Here is a 22,216-nt window from a genome sequence, read left to right on the forward strand (position 1 = left end):
CAAAGACTTTTTAAATGGTGCGTGCTGCTTCCTTGCTTGATGCTCAGCATTTAAAAAAGATGGAGCACAGACAGATAACACTGGGAAGGCAATAGCAAACCACCAAATGTAACCCTTGCCAAGAAACTGCTTTGGCAGCAGCAACGCTCTGTGGAGCATGGTATAGGTTTCTGCATGTGAAACTTAGGTCATTAGGTCCATCATACCTGTGCCTTATCCACAACTCTTGAATGTATTCCATCAATTTGCATATCTTGACGATACTAAAAATAAATAAAGATTTGATATCAGTAGAAAACATTAATGTGAAAAAAAGCCAATTCATTCACATTCATAAGGAAAATTGTTCAACTTTCTTTAAACTGTGTTTTTTTACATCAATGTTTTCTAATAATTCGACATTAAGGTACATAAAATAATGTACTATCACAGGTAGATAACCAGAACACAGCCTCATTTGGTGGTATCATGTTGTTTCAAGTCGAACAGTATGGTTGTTGGCGGTGTGCTCTAGCAGAAGGAGATACAGTATCATTGGTGGAGACGTATTGTAACAGGTGGCAGCATCTTTACCTCTCATCCTGTGAGTCATTGCTAAAATTGGTAAAGTGATTATAGTGATAGGGAGTTGTTGTTTTTCAATATTAATATAAAAAAACGAGTCAAAAGGCTGGAATAATGAGTCATTCTAGTCTTAGACGTTTGATCCCCAGGAGAATCTGGTCTGATTAATCCTGTCAATCCGATGCAATGCCAGAAGGAGTATGGTGAGATTTTTTTGGGAGGGATGTTAAACTGTTCTCCAATTGTGTTTCTACTTGCTTGTGTAATTTAGGAATCACAGTGTCTCTCCCAGAGAAGTCATTTTAATTTTGTGCAATGCATCTCCTTGAAAGCCAGAATGTGGGTAAGGTGAAGCTTTATCCAGTGAATGCGTCAAAAGTCAAAAAGGTGCCACATCATCGTCACACCAGATCTGACAGGATGGCCGAGAGGTACACAAACTCACCTTGAAGCTGCCGAGCCTGAGTTTGAATGCTGATCAAGCTATAAACTGTCATCCTGGTGTGTCTTAGGCAGGGTGATTCATCAATCTGTGTGCCGTCTCTCGGATCGACGTTAAACGGACGTCCCATCTGCCAGCATTTGTTGGTGGATGTTAAAGATCTCACTGTATATTTTTGTGAAGAGCAGGCGAGCTATCGCCGGCATAAAGAACAAATTTCAAATTCCTGCCCAAACCAGCAGAGGGTGTTTCATCAGTGGCACGGCTGCATCCTCAGCCAATCATGCTACCCCTCAGCATTGTGCTGCACATGAACAAAGAAGAATCACCATACCTTGTCAACTTTAAAATGATGTATTTCATATTGTCAATTCTATCGGCTCTGGTGTTTGTGCTGCGATGCTTCGGACTTCAAATTAAAATATGGTGGGATGTGTACATTCTTTGCCGAGCCTGGTTATCCCATTTTCATTATGGTCAGTGCATCGGACCACACCGCCAATATTGACAGACAGACAGCTTTACAACCTTCCGAGTCAAACACGAAGAGAGAATTCCACTCGCATTGACATCATCCGAGCTGGTCGTCATAACTGAATGTCCTGAAATCGAAATCTTCTCTTTTTATCTGTAAAGTACATTAAAATACGTATCCTGACCTTATTTCCTCCTGTATCAGGCAGATCAGTCATTCACTCACTTATTTACTCATTCACCCCCTAGAAGTGCACTTTCTTATTCAGTTACTCACTCACTTATGTTCACATCCATTCACTTTCATACAAACTCGTTCACTTCATCACCGACACTTAGTCGCATTCCTAAAGAAATTTGTTACGTCGACTTAATTTCCTTTGTCACTTTCCTTCCTTCCTTCCTCTTTTTCCATGACAGGGACCAACTGGATCTCCCGGAGCATTTGGTCCACCTGGACCAACCGGACATAAGGTAAACGTGGCCACAGGGATGTCACTCCTATTCTTTCAGGGCCACTGATCATGCTGCCAGTTCCTAACTATTGCGCTCAGACATAGTCGGTGTTCCTTCTACTTTGCCTTGTCAAATATACCGGTGTCAGTCGTAATGATCAAGTGTTCTGTGCACATTGGGGTTATGAGAGGAAAATAAATTGGGGGAAAATGAAGGAAGGAGAAGGGGAATAGGGGAGGGAATTTAGTGGTAAGAAGGTGGTTACTTGCTTATTATCCAATTATGTCTCATGGCATGTGGTAGAGGGAAAAACAAATGCCATTTTTGTATATGTGAGAGGTCGGCAGCATTAAACATGTCGTGATACACAAGGAAACCCAGACACTGGAGGAGGCCACTCAGCTCTTCAAGCCCTTGTCATCTCTACATTCCCAACAATGAAGACACATCACTTTCCCTCTACCTTTTTTTATATTTGGCCGAGGACAAGCGAAGCGAGGTTGAAGCCATTTATTCCTGATGCAATGAAACACCCTGCAACCCATATTTGCAGAAAACTGACTTTTTCGAATGCGAGCCGCATTTTCCATCCAATCGTCATGCAACTTTGTTTAAAAAATAATTATCCATGAGTAGGTGCTCCTATGCTGAAAGTTTGATGTCAATTGCTCAAGTTGTTGTGGAGAAAGCTAATTTTAAAGTGAATAAAGGTGAAAACGTCAGGGCGGAAGAAAAAAAAATTGTGACCTCGGCTGACTTTCCACAACATGGCCAAGGATGGTTGTAGACGCCTCTTACTCGTTTATTTATTTTCGAATGTCACAAAAAACTACACATTTCCACTTCTCAACATTCCCTTGACACGATACACACACAAAACAGTCAGACATGTCAACCTTATGCCGACATCGCAACTCAGTCGTATCTGGCTAATCTTAAGCTGCCTTATAATATCTGCCATTATCCCTGCATCCTTCTATGCCAATTGCTCCCAAATGCTTATCCAAATCGTTTTTTAACCTATCAACTATGATTGCTACTACCACCTTCCCTGGAAAACAATTCCATGCATTTACAAGTCTGCATAAAATGCCATTTCCTTCCTTCTATTCCAACCCTCTCTTTCATCACTCTCTATCAATGCCCTCTGGGTTCTGTCACTATCCCTCTTGGTAAAATGCAATTGTACTGCTTCTCTTTTATCCTTATCCTTCATTATATTAAAAAAATTTATGTCAGGTCCCCTTGTAGATGCCACCTTTGACATATAAAAAGTCCTTTCTCTTTCAGTCACTGCTTTTAGCTTTGTCTATCGAGCCATGGAATCATTCTGGTAGTTCTATGCTGAACCCCTCTATATGGTGTAATATTGTCCTTAATCAGATGTGGTGAGAAAAACTGTACACGTTATTGCATATTATTATGTTTGGCGAGAAATCTGGCAATGCATCAAGAGGTATGCTGAGCATCAAAAGTGCTTCTTAAATATATCTGGTGATTCATATTAACTGTAAACAGACAAATGTGAATCACATCATCAAGCTGGAATAATCATTTGATGTACTAGTCGATGGAGGTCCACCTTTTGAAGGAATTCTTAAACTTGAAGGGCCATTGCCCTCACAATGAATGACATGTGGGCACCAACTCATTCAGCCAACAATTTAATGCAGACACTGAATTATTGATCATTATAGATGACAATAACTTTTGCAATAAAATATTCATTAGTGAGCAGCATGAATAATATGGTGTATTTGTGTATAGGGCAAGTGAAGTGACCCATTTATCTTTCTGTCTAGGGAGAGCACGGAGAGCCAGGTGATCCTGGTCATCCGGGAAACCGTGGTCCACCTGTAAGTACAATTATTCAGTGTTTCATTCCTACATCATCGCACTTGTTCTGTGCCTTATTTTTCTCGCCTCATGGTCTATACAGGAAATGCACGTGGAAATATCCATCACAGGAAGTATATCATGTGAAATGTACGTAATGTTAATGTAATTTGTATTTATTTGAGCATCCTCATGTCCTTCAGCAATTTTATTTCCACATGAAACTTTCAATAATTATTTCTTATTGTTTATGCACCATTGATAATCAGAACTAGAGTTTCTAGCAACTATCAAGGCTTCCAAGCAGTTTCATCAAGAGATGAAAAACATAACCATTTCCTGCCTTTCATTTGTTTTCAAAATAATTTGTGAAGCGAGATAGTTTCACAAATGAAATTGAAAAATATGGCAAATTGGCCTTCTTGGATGTGGAGGTTCGGTTTATCAGAAGGCTGATGCCTACCTAAAGACATCGGTTTACAGGTAACCAACCCACACCAACACGTGACTGGATATTAACTCCTGCATCCCAATCACCCACAAACACAGTGTAGCACTTGTCTTGGTAGTGTGGACATGGACTGTCATCTTCCAAAGTCGATGCAATTAAAGAAATTACATTAGTTCGAGGAGTCTTGCTCAAAAATGGGAATAGCAAAGAAAAGGATACTCCCTATCCTGAAAAAACCAAAACAGACTTGGGCACTGTGGAATGCCGTTCAACCCAGGCCTTTCTGAAACAATTAAAAGATAGTACGCAGTGCATAAATGGTGTAGCATACAAGCCTCTATGCACCAACAGTAATGTAATTTCAAACAAAACGACATGATACCAATTGGTGATGAAGCTGGAGTAGTTTACCAATAGTCATGCAGAGACTGACCAATTATGCTTTGGTAAAACTGGAAGAAATTTATAACAAAGGCAAGATGAACATGATCGAGCAGTTCGGCTTGGAAAGGTGACATAGTCAGCCATAGCACATCATTGCCTGCAATCTGGCCACAAATTTTACTTTTATGGGACCCGTGTCCTCGACATGATGTCCAACAAAAAATGACACTGGTTGATACTAGAAGCTTGGCATGTGAAGAGCCGAGAGGATGGTCAAGCTGAGGATACTGGACATACCCACACAATACACACCTCTTAGACAAACGGCAAAACTGGATGGTGCAAATAACTGGATAAGATGAGCAAAAAAAAAAACAACGCACGGTCCCTAACAACACACCTACACATTCACAACACCCAATGGAACCTCCAGTAATCACACAACCCACACGTCACCATGTCCAACCCAGATGTGAACCCAGCCATGTTTGTGCCCCAGAAACCCCAAAAATGAAAGAACCCACACACTTACTCACCCTCATACAGACAATACCAGATCACGAGTAAATAAAAAGAGCAGAGCAGACCATCGATGGTAGGATTGGCTCTTTTGTTTCAGGTTCAGCAAAATAAAAATACTCCTCAATTGACCTCTCACACCAGCATTTGAACGGAACCAAATTGTCGACTCGGGAATAAATGCAGACAATTGTTGAAGCTATGGGTCTATTGGCCTGAGGAAGATCACTGGGAAGCGCTTGAAATGTTGCCTGAGACTGGATCTGTTCTAGCTTGTTTATTACTACACTAGCAGAGTACATCTCGTTCCACTTTTAAGTTTGATGCACCTTTTTCCTTTTAAAATGTATAATTCCAACCGCCCCAAACTTGTAATCACATCCGGTGGCTTGCAGAAATATTCCCCCCTGCAAAGTTTTCACATTTTGATGCCGCCTCAGCTTACTTCATGATGCTTTCAAATCAAACTTAATATCCCGATTCTTCACAAACTACTCCAAAATGATAAAGCTGATTAAATGATAAAATGATTAAATGATAAAAAGGGAAATAAAATCTGAATAAGTTAGATTAATGGAGAAAATCTGATGATTCTCAGTTGCTAAGTATTAAAACCCTTTGCCGAGTTAACCCAAAATCACTTCAGGAGCAAATTATTTGTTTGTTAGGCTAAAAAATAAATGCAATAGGTTTCACTTCTTTGTAATCAGTAGTTTAACTTAAAAATTAAGCTCCCCAGCTTATCTGAGGAGTTTAAGGTCCAACTCACTTCGTCAACCAACAAGGCAAACATGAAGACCAAGGAGTTTTCCAAATAAGTCAAAAGTAAAGTGGTGGTGAAGCTCCGTTCAAGAGAGGGTTATAAGAAAATTTCAAAGTCACTCATTTTCCCATTGAGTCAGTGAAATCCATCATTAAGAAGTGGAAGATGTATCATTCCACCCAGAGCCTACCCAGATCAGGTCGCACATCCAAACTCAGCAGCCGGGTAAGCAGGAAACTGGTTCAGGATGTCACTGTAAATTCAACAACTTTGAAAAATCTGCAAGGCTCTATGTCTGAAATGGGGGTCGGTGTTCATCAATCAACAATATGCCATTCCATTCACAAAGCTGGCCGACATGGACAGGTGGCAAGAAACAAGCCATTAATGAAAAAGACACATCCATAAACTCAGAAGAGTTTGCAAAAAGGCATCATAATGATACTGCAGGCATGTGGAGAAAGATTGTGGTCAGACGAGACAAAAATTGAACTTTTTGGTCTAAATTCAAAATGTTACGTCGAGCACAAACCTAACACTGCACAACACCCAGTGGACACAATCCTGACTGTCAAGCATGTTGGTGGCAACATAATGCTATGGGGCTGATTTTCATCCACAGGGACGGGCAAGCTTGTCAGGATAGATTGGATAATGGACTGTGCAAGTCCAGGAGAATCCTTGAGTAGAACCTGAGTGAGTCAACCATGAATCTGAAACTGGATAGGAAATTCACATTTCAGCAGTTCAATAATCTGGAGCACAAAGCTAAAGCCACACTGGAGTGGCTGAAAAAGACGAAAATAAATGTTCTTGAGTGACCCAGTCAAAGTCATGACTTGAACCAAATTGAACATTTATGGTGAGACTTGAAGATTGCAGTCCATCGATGATCCCCATCAAACATTGCAGAAGTAGAGCAATTTTCACATGAAGAATGGGCAAAGATTTCACCATCTCACTGTGCAACACCGAGACCTACCTACAAAGAGACTCATAGCAGTCTTTGCTATAAAAGGGTACTTCCGGGACAAAGTACTGACCTCATGGGCTGCATACTTTTACAACCAGTTAATACTGATTAATACATGTTTTTTGCAGGTATTCCTGACATGTAACGCCCTTCAACTATAACAATGTTTAGTTTGATCTCTTCAATTATGACAAAAAAAATTCATTTGGAAAAATTATTTCTTCATAATTCATCTAAACGAGGCATCATTAGTTGGGGTTTAATACATTCGCAGGCCACTGTGTATGTGTATATATGTATATATATGAAATATATAGCTCATTCTAACCACTCACTCGTACTCACTCACTGACTGACTGATGTTATTGATCGGTACCATCCGGGTGACATGGAAAGCTAAAATTCTGCGTGCCAACAGATGTCAAAGGCAATACACCGGAAATAAAAAAACCCTAACCATCGGAAAGTGTCCGTGAATGAAAATATAAATTAATGAAAATAAATAAATGAAAAAATTAATGCAGGTGAGCGACCCGAGACATTGGGGAAGCACGGCTCATTATTGCTTACAATGTGTCAGCATACCCTGCCAATATATATATATATATATATATATATATATATATATATATATATATATATATATATATATATATATATATATATATATATATATATATATACATACATACATACATACATACATACATACATACATACATATGCATTATCAGAATAATAGATATCCAATACTTACAAAATATATAACCATATAAAGTGTCTCATGGAAATGATACATTTGCAATATTGCTGTTAAGAAGTTTGAATGCATGTAAATTAACATCATGTATTCATCAAATATGAACAATATTCTTTCCAGTCTCGTTGTTAAGAACAGCATACTCAATTTGACCACAATTTTTGCTTTGCACTTCCTCTCACTGACATGAAATTATTCACTATGCGATAGAACTCATTCTTGATTGAGTTACACAATTCCACAACTTTTACCCTCCGCCCCTTGAGAGTTTGCGGCCTTATTTGCCTCTTCAAATGTCCACAATTGCTGCTTTGCTTTTCTTGGTGATTTGGTAGGATGCTGATTTATTGTTGTTCAAAGAACTTCTTCCCTTTCCAAAATGCTTGAGTGATGTTTGCTGAGGCCCTCTTTGGTTCAAGCACAGTGCCTTTCTATTCATATTCACCCTGAATTCAAAGGAATGTTGTTTTTTTTTTTCTCCACAGTGTCCATATTGTCCCAAATACAGTTTGGAAGCATCATCACATCAGAATTGTATTCTTCGTTTCAACAGACAGAAACATTATTATTTGATGATAGACAACCTTTAGTCATCCTGGCCGAAGATTAATTGAACAGTCATGGTGCTTGCCAACCCACAGTTGATAGCTGTTGTTCATTGGGCACCTTTTCACCATTTTGTAAACGATTTTAATTGACATGGTTATCATCGTTGTTAAATTCACAAATTTCATCATATATTTATATCACTTCGATATTGCATCAAATTTCTCAAGAAATAACTTGAGATGTTCCGGTTCGCAATATTATTGTTAATCACTGGTTCTCTGAGACATAAGCATCACGGATGTTCACCATAACATGAAAGTTTTGACTTTAGTTTGTTGTAAACTGTAATGATTTGTGTTGTGTTTTTGTTTACATTTGCCAATGTATGAATAAACATGTCAGGTTGTGAGTATGTGTGCCCTCAGGGTCAGTATGGAGAGCGGGGAGAAAAGGGTGATTCTGGACCATCGGGAACACCAGGTCCCCCAGGGCCAAAGGGACCGCCGGGAGAGGATGGACCGAAGGGAAACCCCGTATGTATTGCACCATCATAGCCATTCCTTTTGAAGTCCGTTTCACGAGGCTTCATTCAGGTTTGAATGTCAGAGCCAAAAAGGCAAAGGCCATGGAAAAAATTAGTCATTTTCAGCCTATTGTCAGATTGTGAGTTCTCGCTACTTCAATCTGACCTCAATATGCTCATGTCATAGCCCTTTAGCTGCTTCTCCTGACTCCTGACCCCCCCTAGAATATATTTTGATTGATAGAGAATATGTTATTTCTTATTTATATGAAATGTAAATCCTAGCATGCATTGTCTTATTATACATTTTTAAAAATGTCTCCTGTGCTGAAATTAAGCAATTTATCTTTTGTTCTAATACAATTTACTCTATTTTTTGTGTTACTTTGGTAGTAATTCATCAACGAGTCTCTTTTGCTGTTGCAAGCCCTTCTTTAGCTTTTAAAATTGGCTTTCTTTGTGATGCATGAATAAGAACGGGAGGGAATGTTTCAAATCGGACACGAATCTCCATTGGCCACCATCTCACGCAAACAGCATTGCATCTCTGTCATGCAGCATTGCGGCTTGCCAAGTGGCCTACATAATAACACACGTTTGGTAACGGCAAGAGAACCAAGCAAACCGTCCCTCCTTTCTGTGTGAGGGTTCAGCAGGAAGCTGGGGATAATCATGTAATTGCTCACAGAATAAACGATTAGTGCTTGGTCAATGTATGGGCCATTGCAAAGGGGCATTATGGATAATGAAAAGTGGATTTCAAATGGATGGGTGTGCAAAGCCGCGGGTGCAGGACATGAAAACGTTTCTGAGTAAAAAAAACATGAACACTTTCCCAGAAACATTTCCTTAGCACCCCGTTTTAAATTCAGATTTCTTTCATTTTTCATTTACTATATATTTTACGTGGTATTTTGGGGCCTGCCAATATTATGCGCTTTGTTTACTCACGTGAGAAGTCGTTCTTGCACTGTAACACAAACAAATATAGAGTATCTTTGATGTTTTCAGGGACCTGTGGGATTTCCAGGAGAACCAGGACCGACCGGAGAGCTTGGGCCTGCGGTATGTTCGGCACTCACTGCCAACATTACAAGTCTCTGTTTACTTGTTTAGCACCATCACCACACCTCTACCTACAAACCATGACTCAACAACAACTGTCAACCTCTCACTGCCTCCACCACCAATCCTCACTACCCATATTCTTAATCCTCCATTCCAACTACGACCCACGTTTTTCATCACACCAAACTTCAATGTCCCACTATTGTAATTTTTCATCATACTTGTTCACCTCTGACGTCTTCAAAATCAATGCTGTATCTCCAAACTCCTCACCCCAAGTACAAATAATCACTCCATTCCTCTCCCACCAAACATCTTCTTCTCTACATCACTATCCATCCCGCATCCCTTCGAGCTTGAACCGATAGAGTTGGAGATTAATAGCTTGAAGATGGACAACTGTGAGAGCATCAATAATGTGAGGCTTAATTGTCAGCGAAACATGCTATTGAATGACAGGCATGCCCTCCAATTTCCAACTATCGATATCATTAGTCTCTATGTTTGTTTTTTTGTTAACAATGCGAACAGAGTACCCACCCTTTTGGTGATCTTGTTTCAAGTGTGCAACACATTATTCTAACACATCCCTTTAATTAGGCAGTGTATAGGCAACAAACCGCTGCCCTGAATGCTTCCAAAAACTAAATGGTATTCATAGAATACATACCCTGCAGTCGTAAGAAGGACTTGGTGCTCGACAACTCTTTTGCTTTTGAAGGTTTTTTTTCTTTGATTCAATATGGCTGCCAGACAATGTGACCGATTATGTTATCTTTATCAAAACATATTTCCCATGGATGGTTGATCAATGAGATAAATTTTGCATTGATCGGTTAAGCGGTTTCTCATATGAAGATTTTCAAAGATTTTCGCTTCGATCCAATATGGCTGCCAGACCATGTAACACATGATTGTCATTTTAATGAAAATCCTGTTCAAATTTCAAGTAAATCGGATGAAAATTGAGGATTTCAGAAATTTGCTCTTAGTTGACGTTTTAGCCTATGTTTATCTCAAAAATAGTTGGTGGTTTACTTTAGTGAGGTGATATGAAAATCCTGTTCAAATTTCAAGTCAGTCAGATGACAATTGACAATTTAGAAATTTGGCCTATGTTGACCTTTTGGCCTTTGTTGACCACGAAAATAGTTGGTTGAATTCAGTGACAAGATATGAAAATCCTGTTCAAATTTCAAGTCAGTCAGATGACAATTGACAATTTAGAAATTTGGCCTATGTTGACCTTTTGGCCTTTGTTGACCACGAAAATAGTTGGTTGAATGCAGTGACAAGATATGAAAATCCTCTTCAAATTTCAAGTCAGGTCAGGTCAGGTATGGGAGCATGCACCGGAGCAGCAGGTCGCTGCATCCACTTTCCGCCGGTACTCTAGGGGCCTCCGTCTGGCCACCCCCCAGGCAGATGCCAGGCCCATCCCCATCTCCTTGAGATGCTCATCAATCTGCTGCAACCACGAGGCACGTGGTCGGCCCCATTGGCCTCCTCCACTCATGAGGCTCCCTTGCTGAGAGAATCTGGTGAGCAGGATCAGCATCAAGAAAACGAGCTACATGTCCATACAGCTGCAGCTGACGCTCACGGACCATGCAGGTAACAAATCTCATTTGAGTCTCTCTCAGCAACCACTCATTGGTCACACAGTCTGACCAGCGATAGCCAAGGATTCTCTGAAGAGACCTGGTCCCTAAGGAATTAAGTTTCCGACTCAGATCCTTGGTCAGAGTCTGTCTCACATACGTAGAGCAAGACTGGGAGCACCAACGACCTGATGACTCAGATTTACGTCGTCCTGCACAGGTAGGGACAGCACCACACCTCATGATCCAGTGAATCCATGACTCCCCAGACCTGACCCAGACGTCTAATGACCTCTGCCTCACAGCCAGCAGAGACATGAATATCACTGCCAAGGTAAGTGAATCTCTCCATGACCTCAATATCCTCACCACAAACAGGTACAGACAAGATAGCAGCATCCAAGATGTCATTGAAAGCCTGGATATTAGTTTTGACCCAGAAAACCTTTAATCCCAGTGGCTCTGCCTCCTCATTCAGCACCTCAAAGGTCCACAAATGGATATCCAGAGTCTCCGCAAAGATGACTGCATCTCACCCCTCTCCCTCTCTCACCCCTCTCCCTGTTCCCAACCCCCTCCCCATCTGTTGAGGAGACTGTTAAGGACTGATGCTTTAGTTTTTAATTTAAAACATCTTCCCCATCGTGTATCATATATGAATCAGATTCGGAGTGAGCCGACTGGAGGGGTGCAAAGGTTACTGCATGTGCAAGCATGCATGAAAGAAGGCAGGTCTTTGACAGGTAGATAGCGTGGGTTTTAAATGCTCCCACCTCATTTTATGTATATAACCCGGGGGTCAAAAAGAAGATGTTGCTGTTTGGGCACATTTTATCACCATTCCCTTCCCCTCCCCTCATGTTGCCTTTTCTTTCCTGCCCCTCACACCACCTCCCCTTCCCCTCGCACTGCCTTTACTTCCCCTCCCCTCACTCTGCCTTTCTTTCCCATCACATTTCCTTCCTTCCCCCTCCCCTCACGCTTACCACCTCCCAAACCCCCTCCCCTCTCCACCCCCATGAACATCTCCCAGCAGTTTCTGCATGCTATATTAACGTACCCCATTTCGTTCAATCCTGGACTACCTCCACCACCCGCTTCTCCACAAGTCCCACTACTAAACGCAAGTTGAGAACCCCTCTCGTCATGCTTATCTCCTTCCCAACCCCCCGCCTACCTACTTCCTCCCCCTCCTCGCTTCCCCATCCTCCTTGCTCCCACCCTCCTCCTCCCAGAGTTTATCATGATGTTTGGTGAGGCGTCGCTCTCCCATCCCCCTCCTCCTCCTCTCTCTTCCCTCCCTCCTGGCTCCCCCTTCCTCACCCTCTCCTAGCTCTCACAACCCTCCTCCCTCCTCACTCCCTCCTTGCTCCTTTCTTTCTCCCTCTTCTCTCTCTCTCTCTCTCTCTCTCTCTCTCTCTCTCTCTCTCTCTCTCTCTCTCTCTCTCTCTCTCTCCTCCCCCCTCCTCTTTCCCTCCCCTCTTCCACCCCCCCCTTAAAATGAAGCGATGGGTTGTATTTGCTCGTGAACAATAAAATATCACCCACGTGAGGTTAGAGTGTAGTCGGTGAATTTTGAATCTCCATCGCCCAGAGACTGCAGTCATTTTCGAGGAGCCGTGATGTGGTTAAATTGTGCAATGATGTCATCTTAATACCTTGGCTGTGCACAATGAAAAATCCTCACAAGCTATCAGGTTTGGTCTCAAAAGTTCATTGAGTGTTCTCATATATATATATATATATATATATATATATATATATATATATATATATATATATATATATATATATATTAGATTAGATTAAACAGCACTTGAGGTTACATATGAATAATTAGAATAAGTCCTGTTAATTTGATTTAGAAATTTGATGAAGTGTTTGCTCTGATTATTTATTATTGGGATTGCATGACTTCAGATGAATATTCATCAGAAATGCACATTTAATAAACCATTGAACATGCAACTGAATAACCTTTGAACTTATACACAACATTTTAGCAAACAGCATCTTCAAAATGAGACAGCAGGACCAAATGCGCATAATATGTAATACATCGTGGTTATATAGCTATACTAATTCTAATTGCACTGGCTCATTGGCTGATACCAGAGGACTGAAGCCTGAAGCTTGATGCTGATACAAACTGTCGCCTTCATAAGGCCCATAATGCGTATCAGCTCCAACCTTTAAATCTTTGATGAACCTTTGATACTAGAGGCCTGAAGCCTTAAGTCTGAAGCCTACACATATTGTCGCCTTCATAAGGCCCATGACACATATCAACTCCAACCTTTTAATATTTGATGAACCTTTTAACAGTTGCTTTGGTCATTTTACACTGAAGGCAAAACTTATAGGGAGGGCATGGCAATTGTGAAAACAACACTTCTGAAGATATGTTTGGCTTACCATAGCACCAAAATGGCTCATTAGCTTCTTAAGCGTTCGGCTTTCATCCCAGCCACTCAACATTCGCCCCAGTCTCTCAACTTCTGTTTGAGTTCTGCTTTTGCGACTCAATTCTGGACATGTTGCTTCTTTGGGTTGATGCCATGAATGTCAAGAAAGAGGTCAGGGCCGGCTCTCTGTACATATCCCTGTCATCAATACTGTCTGACACCTAGCAACGATTTAAAAGTTCTCTGCCAACGATGTCCAGGGTTTTTCCTCCTCGACTCTCCATCCTTGTGGGCAGTAGTTTGCTGTGGATGGCATCCTCTTCCTTATACACTACCACTGGAGGCTGGTTTGTCCTCAGCCAATGTTCTGGGACCAATCCTGTTCTTTGTCGACAATAATGGAAAATCCAAACAAGACGATAGTGGCAAACAACAATGGAAAATTTACAGGGATGGAAGAATGGATTAGGCTCTTCTTCCCTTGCTTATTGCCTTGCAATGATGAGAAGACGTGTGATCATGGAGCCAATATTTCAGCAACAAACAGGAAGAACAATGAAACAAGGCAAGTGTATTCATCCACATTGTGAAAGATGTGTTTTTTCTTTGAATACAATGATAAATGTGAGTTTTACCACGTTTATAATTACGCACTAATGGTGATGGAAAGCCGGTTGCCATAGAAAACTATATTAAATGAGCGAAATCGCAAAACTACGAGTAACAATGCACAGCGGCTTGACAAATTAGATATTAAAGCAATTGGTTGGCCAGTTTTGATGAACAATTAAATTCAGTAAAATTAAATCATTCACAGAATTGTTTTTTCTGCTGAAAGTGTAGCTCTGGATAAAGCTTAAAAAGTCCAGACACAACCTGAAACGACTGAAAGCAGAACCAAAATATGGTCATTTTAGGACTCCCTAGGCATGGATTGAGGTATAGTGCAACGGGTGCATGTCACATTTCCGTGGTTAAATGGTATTGTTGGATATTTTTTGATGCATCATGTTTTACACTTCCTCCTTGCTGCCCTACCAGGGTGAAGATGGCCCAGATGGTGAGAAGGGGACATCAGGTGATACTGGAGAACCGGTAGGTGTTTGGTTTCATGCTGATGTCTGTCCTTATACATGTGAAAGAAGCATTACTTTCGCTGTGGAAACACTAAAAGGAAGCATGCTTATGTGTACACACACACACACACACACACACACACACACACACACACACACACACACACACACACACACACACACGCACACACACACACACCATGCATATGGAGATAGTAACAAACAAAATATCAATAGATCTACAGCGACTACTGAGAAAACAATAAAAGAGCAGGAAAGTATAAAAAAAAAGAGTTGGACAGATTGGGAATAGACAAAGACGGCTCATTGGAATGGTTAAGAAAGGGCCAGCTCAACTTGGATGGAGAGTAAATCATAATAAATGCCAAAGACCAAGGACACTACATCAATGACTTGAAGAAGATGGCAGGACTGAGTCAATCAGACATGTGTACTCTAGATTCTGCAAGGTAGCAACAGAAAGTATGAGCCACCTCATATCGGGATGTAAAAACTCATGTCAGAACAGCTGTACACACAAAGGCATAACCGAGTAAGTAGAGTAATCCACTGGCACATCCGAAAAAAAATTCAACATTCCAGTCCTCTCAATTCACAAGGATGGTTATTGAGAATAAAAATTCTCAATAACCATGCCTGTGAATATTACTACAAACAAACTGCAGTTGGAAGCTGTCCGGGGCTCAGTGACGATCCTGAAAAGAGCCCTCGGAACAAAACTCTGAGAACAAAACTTCATACCTTGGTCCATGATTCATGATGCCTTACTGAAACATAGGAGCAAGCTTTGAGACCTGAGAGGACTCCATACCACCTTCTGAAACCCACATATGGAGATAACGAATAACACACACACACACACACACACACACACACACACACACACACACACACACACACACACACACACACACACACACACGCACACACACTTCTTCTCATTAATTAATGAGAGACCCATTCATTATGATTAGTGAATGACATGAAATCAAACTCGTATATCACATATTAATTGGAAACTTTACACGGTGCAAGGCAACTGTGAATAGACTAATCTTGCATCATTGCACAGTTGGAATGAGTTGAGCATGTACGGGCCTTTCATAAAGACATTCATTACGTCACAGTACAGTTAATTTTGGGTAACAAAATCAATTACAAAGATGGTTTGCTGTGTCTTTATATTTCTACATCATTGTATTATCATTTAAGGGCGCACCAGGACCGACTGGAGAACCAGGTTCATCTGGACCACCAGGAAAACGAGTAAGTAAACAACAATACAACAGTCCAACTTATTCTCCAAAAAAAAACAAAAAACCCAGCACTCAACAGCACAGCTACCTGTTTTTTTATTGAAGTATGTTAGCTGCTGTGGGAAGCAAGAAGAATATGACATCTCGGGTTTTTTTTAAAGAAGGGTTCACACCCAAAACGTCAGCTTCTCCTTGCTTCCCATGGTGGTTTCCCTCTTTGGGAAATGAAAATGAATATGGTGCTCTGCAAAGATGGATGAAGCAGTCGTTGCACATTATATGCACTGCCTTCAAGGAAATGTTTTGGAAATGATCCAAGGCTCACGATGGAGATTTACTTGTGTCACATACTTGAAAGTGTTTCCTAATTCCATAAACAGGGAGCTTGATCCAGTCATTTGGTGGAGATTTTTTTTGATAAAACAGTGAAATTAACATTGAAATTGAAAATTTTATAAAACACTCCCCACATTCCCAGACTTACACGAGATCCCGGTTTTGCATGCTTGCCTATTCTTGTTACTTCATTGGATCATTTCATCTGCTCATCGTGCATGTGCAAAATGTCTGTGTGTAGCTCAATAAAACATGTCTCTCCTCTTTGGGCTGTCACTCTTCCTACCCAGCTTTTTCTTTAGTACTAAATTGTATTGACATGCCCTCAAACTACTTGTAATTTTTTAATATGATTCTGCAGCTCATGGTTGTCTCATCTCACGATTGTCAAGTTACCAACCTTGCAATCGCTTAGTCTCATCTATTCTGCTCCATCAGCAAGCACCACAACCCTCCCATCTCCGACTCTTCACTCTTCTTGTCACTGGACCCAAATTAAACCTCTTCCCCCTCAATCATTCGTCCGTTCACCTTTTCACTCGTATCTTATCTGGGATCCTCTGCAATTCAATCCCATTCCTCCCCCTTTGTTTCTTACCCTGCCTGCCCTTCACACTCTTCTTTTAACTTGATTTCTTCCTTCTTTTTCACCTTCTCCCTTAATCTTCACCATTTTCAGCTGTGCTTTTTAATAAATATTAATTGTTGAGGTTTGAGATGGTGATGACAATTGATGATGATGATCATCTATTACATGATGTAGGACAATGGCATGAGCTCAAGAGAAATAAATGTACTTGAGAAGTGGATACATGAATTACAAGGACATGGAGCTGGTAGGATAGCTAAGATGTATCACACTCACATAAGAACCATCTCGCCTGGATTAAATTCCTCACCGAACTATAAACCTTCAGGTCAGGTCAGGTCAGATCTGTGACCTGCTACAGGTACCATGTAAACCTGTACTAACCTGTTCCATGGTCGGGTTGTCGGCGACTAAACCGTCTCCCCTACCAGGTTTTCTGGTGAGGAGGGTGTTTGGATATGGACACCCAGCAGGATGAAGAACAAAACCTGTCAAAGGGCGGAGGAGCTCCTTGTGAGCCAACGGCCATCCATATCTCGTGCCCAACTGTGTCTGCGGACGTCCTCCTGCAGTTGGGTTACTTTTTTATTAGGAGGTTGGTGGCAGGATTTGCACTCCGGCCACCGTAAAACCCTTCATTCCACAAAACACACAAACGCAAAAAAATCTGAAAACCCACTCCGTGGGAGTACCTCCTGTGCAGCTTCCCTTCGCAGGGCAGCTCACCGGATGACGTGATTGGGGCAAAGCCTTCGGGACCCCCAATCTTTGATGAAAGGAGAGAAACCACGGGGTAACATCCCTGGGTCAGATTGCGGGAGAGTGTGTCGGAGTGGTGCTGAGGTGTCGCCCACCAGACGGAGGTCTCCTTGGGTTAACCTGAGGCGGTCCCTTCGGGTGGGTGCCTGGAATGTCCTATCCCTAAGAGAGGATGATCACCTGTCTCTGTTATCATCTGAGCTCAAGCGTTTGGACATCGGCATTACAGCGCTCTCTGAGGTTCAGAGACCGGATTGCGGTGAGATAATGGTGGGTGGTTACACCTACTGTTGGTCTGGTCACTCTGATGGTTACCATAGTCAAGGAGTTGCTGCAGCTGTGTCCAATAAGCTGACCTCAATGATAATTGAGGTAACACCGGTCAACGAGCGTATTATGAGACTAAGGATTCATCACTCCTTAGGTGTCATTTCCCTGGTCTCTGTCTATGCTCCGACTGAGACGAGTGACCTCACCATGAAGGTTGCATTCTACGCCACACTCGAGTCTGTGGTTGATCAGTGCCCCAGACAAGATACACTTCTAGTCTTGGGGGATTTCAATGCATCGACTGGAACTGATAGGGATGGTTATGAGGTGTGTGTTGGTCCCCATGGGACAGGAACTATGAACCAGAATAGCACTAAGTTCCTTGACTTTGCAAGAAGTCATGGACTTAGGGTGGCTGGTTCATGGTTTCAGTGCCCACAAGCTCATCGATGGACTTGGTATTCCAACGCTGGCGGTGTGGCAAAGGAGATTGACCATGTCCTCATTGACGGTCGCTGGAGGATGATCCAGAACTGCAGGGTCTACCGGAGTGCTCAGTTCCTCAATACTGACCACAGGCTTGTTGTAGCAACTCTAAAGCTGCACCTTAAATCCTGGAGAATGGTACCATCCCAGCCTCGGCTGGATGTTGGCAAGCTCAGGGATGAGAGGGTAGCTGAGGAGTCTGCGAACAGGCTGAGTGGACATTTGGGGTGTCTGGGTGCTTTAGGGGGTCCTGAAGAGTTATGGATTACCTTCAAGACCACCGTCCTTGATGTTGCCGGTGGATGTCTTGGAACTCACCGCAGGGCAAAGAAGAATTTTGTCTCTCAAGGGACACTGGATACCATTGACCAGAGTCGCAGGGCCAGGCTGAATGGCAGGGCTGAGCTGTTCAGGGAGCTGAGGCGAAAACTGTACGTGCACTAAGGGTGGACAAGGAGGCCTATGTGCGAGGAATCTGTGAGGGGGGAGAGCATCACCTGTGGACAGGTGATTCTCGTCCCGCTTACAGGGGAATTCGCGCATTACGTTCATCCAAGCCCATCCCTTGGAGCACTGGAGTAAGAGCAGAGAGTGGTAGGCTCTTAACAGAGGAGTCTGAAGTGAAGGCCCGCTGGGCCGGTTACTTTGAGCGGTTGTACCAGGCTGATCCACCAGCTGTCGAGTTGGACGTCAATGGTGTTACAATCCCTGTTGCTGACCCTCCAATCAATTGTGGTCCACCTTCGCTTGTGGAAACACGGGCTGCAGTGAACCGGTTGAAATGGGGTAAAGCTCCAGGGATCTGTGGCATCCATGTTGAACTTCTCAAGGCTGGTGGAAATGCTGCACTCGTGTCGTTGCATGCAGTTTTGTGTTCTCCCTGGAACACAGGCATCATCCCAACTGATTGGAAGAGGGGCCTTGTTGTCCCTCTCTGGAAAGGGAAGGGTGATTGCCAAGACTGCAACAACTACTGAGGGGTGACGCTGCTCTCAGTGCCGGGCAAGGTCTTTGCTCGGATAATTCTTGATAGGGTTCGCCACCATCTGCTTGAGCACCAGCGTCCAGAGCAGTCAGGCTTTACACCAAAGAGGTCAATGATTGACCGTATCCTTGCTCTTCGGGTCCTCACCGAACACAGACGAGAGTTTCGGCAGGGGCTGCTTGCAGCCGATGTTGATCTCTGTAAAGCGTTCAATTCAGTGAATCGGGATGCCCTCTGGAGGATTCTTGGTCTTCGTGGGGTGCCACCAAAACTGATCGATCTGATGTCTGAACTCTACTCTGGCACTGAGAGTGCTGTGAATTGTGGTGGTATCATCTCTGACTTATTTCCAATTGTTACTGGAGTTCGTCACGGGTGTGTACTGGCCCCCATAATTTTCAGCACTTGTATGGACTGGATTTTAGGGAGGATGTCGGAAAGATCAAGCTGCGGTGCATCGTTTGGGAATGTCAAGACCTCGCACCTTGATTTCGCAGATGATGCAATCATCTTTGCCGAGACTTTAGATATTCTTTTGGGGGCCCTCGAGGTGCTGAATGAGGAGTCGGAGCCGTTGGGATTACGGGTTTCTTGGGTTAAAACTAAGATCCAGGCTTTCAATGACATCTTGGATGCTGCTGTCCTGTCTGTGTCTGTTTGTGGTGAGGATGTTGAGGTCGTGGAGAGATTCACTTACCATGGCAGTGATATTCATGTCTCTGCTGGCTGTGAGTCAGAGGTCAATAGACGTCTGCGTCGGGCCTGGGGAGTCATGGATTCACTGGATCATGGGGTGTGGTGCTGTCGGTACCTGTACGGGAGGACGAAAGTCCGAGTCTTCAGGTCCTTGGTGCTTCCACTCTTGCTCTATGGATGCGACACTTGGACTCTGACCAAGGATCTGAGACGGAGACTTAATTCCTTTGGTACCAGGTCTCTTCGGAGAATCCTTGGCTATCGCTGGTCGGATTTTGTGTCCAACGAGAGATTCCTGAGAGAGACTCGGATGAGATTTGTTACCTGCATAGTCCGTGAGCGTCAGTTGCGGCTGTATGGACATGTGGCTCGTTTTCCTGACGCTGATCCTGCTCACCAAATTCTCTCAGTGAGGGAGTCTCGTGAGTGGAGGAGGCCAATGGCTGACCACGTGCCTCGTGGTTGCAGCAGGTTGACCGGCATCTCATGGAGATGGGGATGGGCCTGGCATCTGCCTGGGGGAAGGCCAGATGGAGGCCCCTGGAGTACCGGCGGAAAGTGGCACATGCTGCCATACCTGACCTGACCTGAACTATAAACTGTCACCCTGGTGCTTCACAGATGGGGCCTTGAATCAATCGGTGCACTTCCCATCGAATAAGACGTTGATCTAAATCCTAGCATTCACCAGTTGACTTTAGATCCCACAATATCTTTCACAAAAGTAGGCCATTGTGTTGCAGCATCCTGGCCAAATTACAAATTCCTGCCCTCACCTACCTACATGGGGAACTGCATCAGTGCACATCTGCACTCCAATAAATTATGCAACCAGCAACCAACTGCGAGATGGAGTTGAATGAATAAATTTCCAGAGTATCAGGAGACGATGAATGAATCAACGTCATATAAAGGAGAAGGTCACACCATCATGAACCCATCACTTGTAGGAGAGCCAAATATGCTGCATTTAGAGAATGAACAGTTAAAATGAACAGTTAAACAGCTGCTGAGTCGTATCAGAGATGCTCGGATGTAACTAATCAGGTTCTTGTTCGATTTGATCTGGATAACAAAAAGAACTTTTCTTTGTTTCAGGGACCAAAAGGACCACGTGGAATTGAAGGCCGACGGGGTGAAAAAGGTCTTAAGGTACGGTTTGGGGATTTCATTTTGCGTGCCCTTCTCCAGGGAGGCAGAAGTATTGTTTTACCTTTCTTTATTTATCTTTCTTTCTTTTTCTTTGTTTAATCCCTCCTTCGAAAAATTACAATCATCCACCATTCCTTCATTCCTGAGCCAATCCTCTTCAAATTTGCAATTGAGGTACCCTCGTCCAATATACCCAGACTTCTTTTATATTTTTTCTAATTTATGTCCCTGTTTTGATTTTAAGGGGATTACGGTGAAACTGAGAATCACACATTTTTGGCTTGCCGTTCTATAGAGAGGAAAAGTTGCCTTCAAAGAACCCCAATTGTTAATGTGCAGAGGAATCTCGCTTTTGAGACGTTTTTGCAATTATCCAGGGGTTAAAGGTCAACATCGTTTGCAAAATTAATGTTTGTGGTTTGCCAAAGCCTTCCTTGTTTTTTTTTTTTTTAACCTTTTTTAACCTGTCAGCCAAGACTTGGCACAAACATACCTTTCCACAGCCTCTTCAGACTAAAGCAGGTAAATATTGGTCCAGTGTTTTCATTTTGATTTTACTCAGGTCATCCATCTTCAGGTTGATTTTTACTCATCCATTGTCAGGTGTATTTTACTCGATTACTTTTAATTTTATTCATCAGGTGGATGGAGGGGGGGGGGGTGGTGGAAGACATATTGCATTCATGTGAATGTCTGCTGTTATAATTTCTCACAGCTTGCAGAACAAGTTAACGGGCGATACTTTTCAATCTGACGTCTCGTGCCCATGAGGGATCACCTGACAATAACCTGAATAAACAAAACGTTCCGATTTATTTTGAT

The 22,216-nt window shown here is 42.6% G+C and overlaps 1 protein-coding gene across 3 annotated transcripts in view; it reads left to right on the top strand.

Annotated features, from left to right (window-relative positions):
* The window catches only part of LOC147012952 (uncharacterized), a 571,074-nt gene that overhangs the window by 482,115 nt on the left and 66,743 nt on the right, over window positions 1-22,216 (top strand). For all 3 annotated transcript variants that reach the window (XM_085854308.1, XM_085854309.1, XM_085854310.1), the window contains 7 exons: window positions 1,901-1,954; window positions 3,739-3,792; window positions 8,597-8,704; window positions 9,706-9,759; window positions 14,810-14,863; window positions 16,078-16,131; window positions 21,341-21,394. In XM_085854308.1, the coding sequence (XP_085710434.1) occupies window positions 1,901-1,954; window positions 3,739-3,792; window positions 8,597-8,704; window positions 9,706-9,759; window positions 14,810-14,863; window positions 16,078-16,131; window positions 21,341-21,394 (432 nt within the window). The remainder of the gene's footprint in view (window positions 1-1,900; window positions 1,955-3,738; window positions 3,793-8,596; window positions 8,705-9,705; window positions 9,760-14,809; window positions 14,864-16,077; window positions 16,132-21,340; window positions 21,395-22,216) is intronic.

Source organism: Eptatretus burgeri, chromosome 14, assembly GCF_056783735.1.
Source record: "Eptatretus burgeri isolate ZD-2024b chromosome 14, Ebu_testis_v1, whole genome shotgun sequence".
Classification (NCBI taxonomy): Eukaryota; Metazoa; Chordata; class Myxini; order Myxiniformes; family Myxinidae; genus Eptatretus; species Eptatretus burgeri.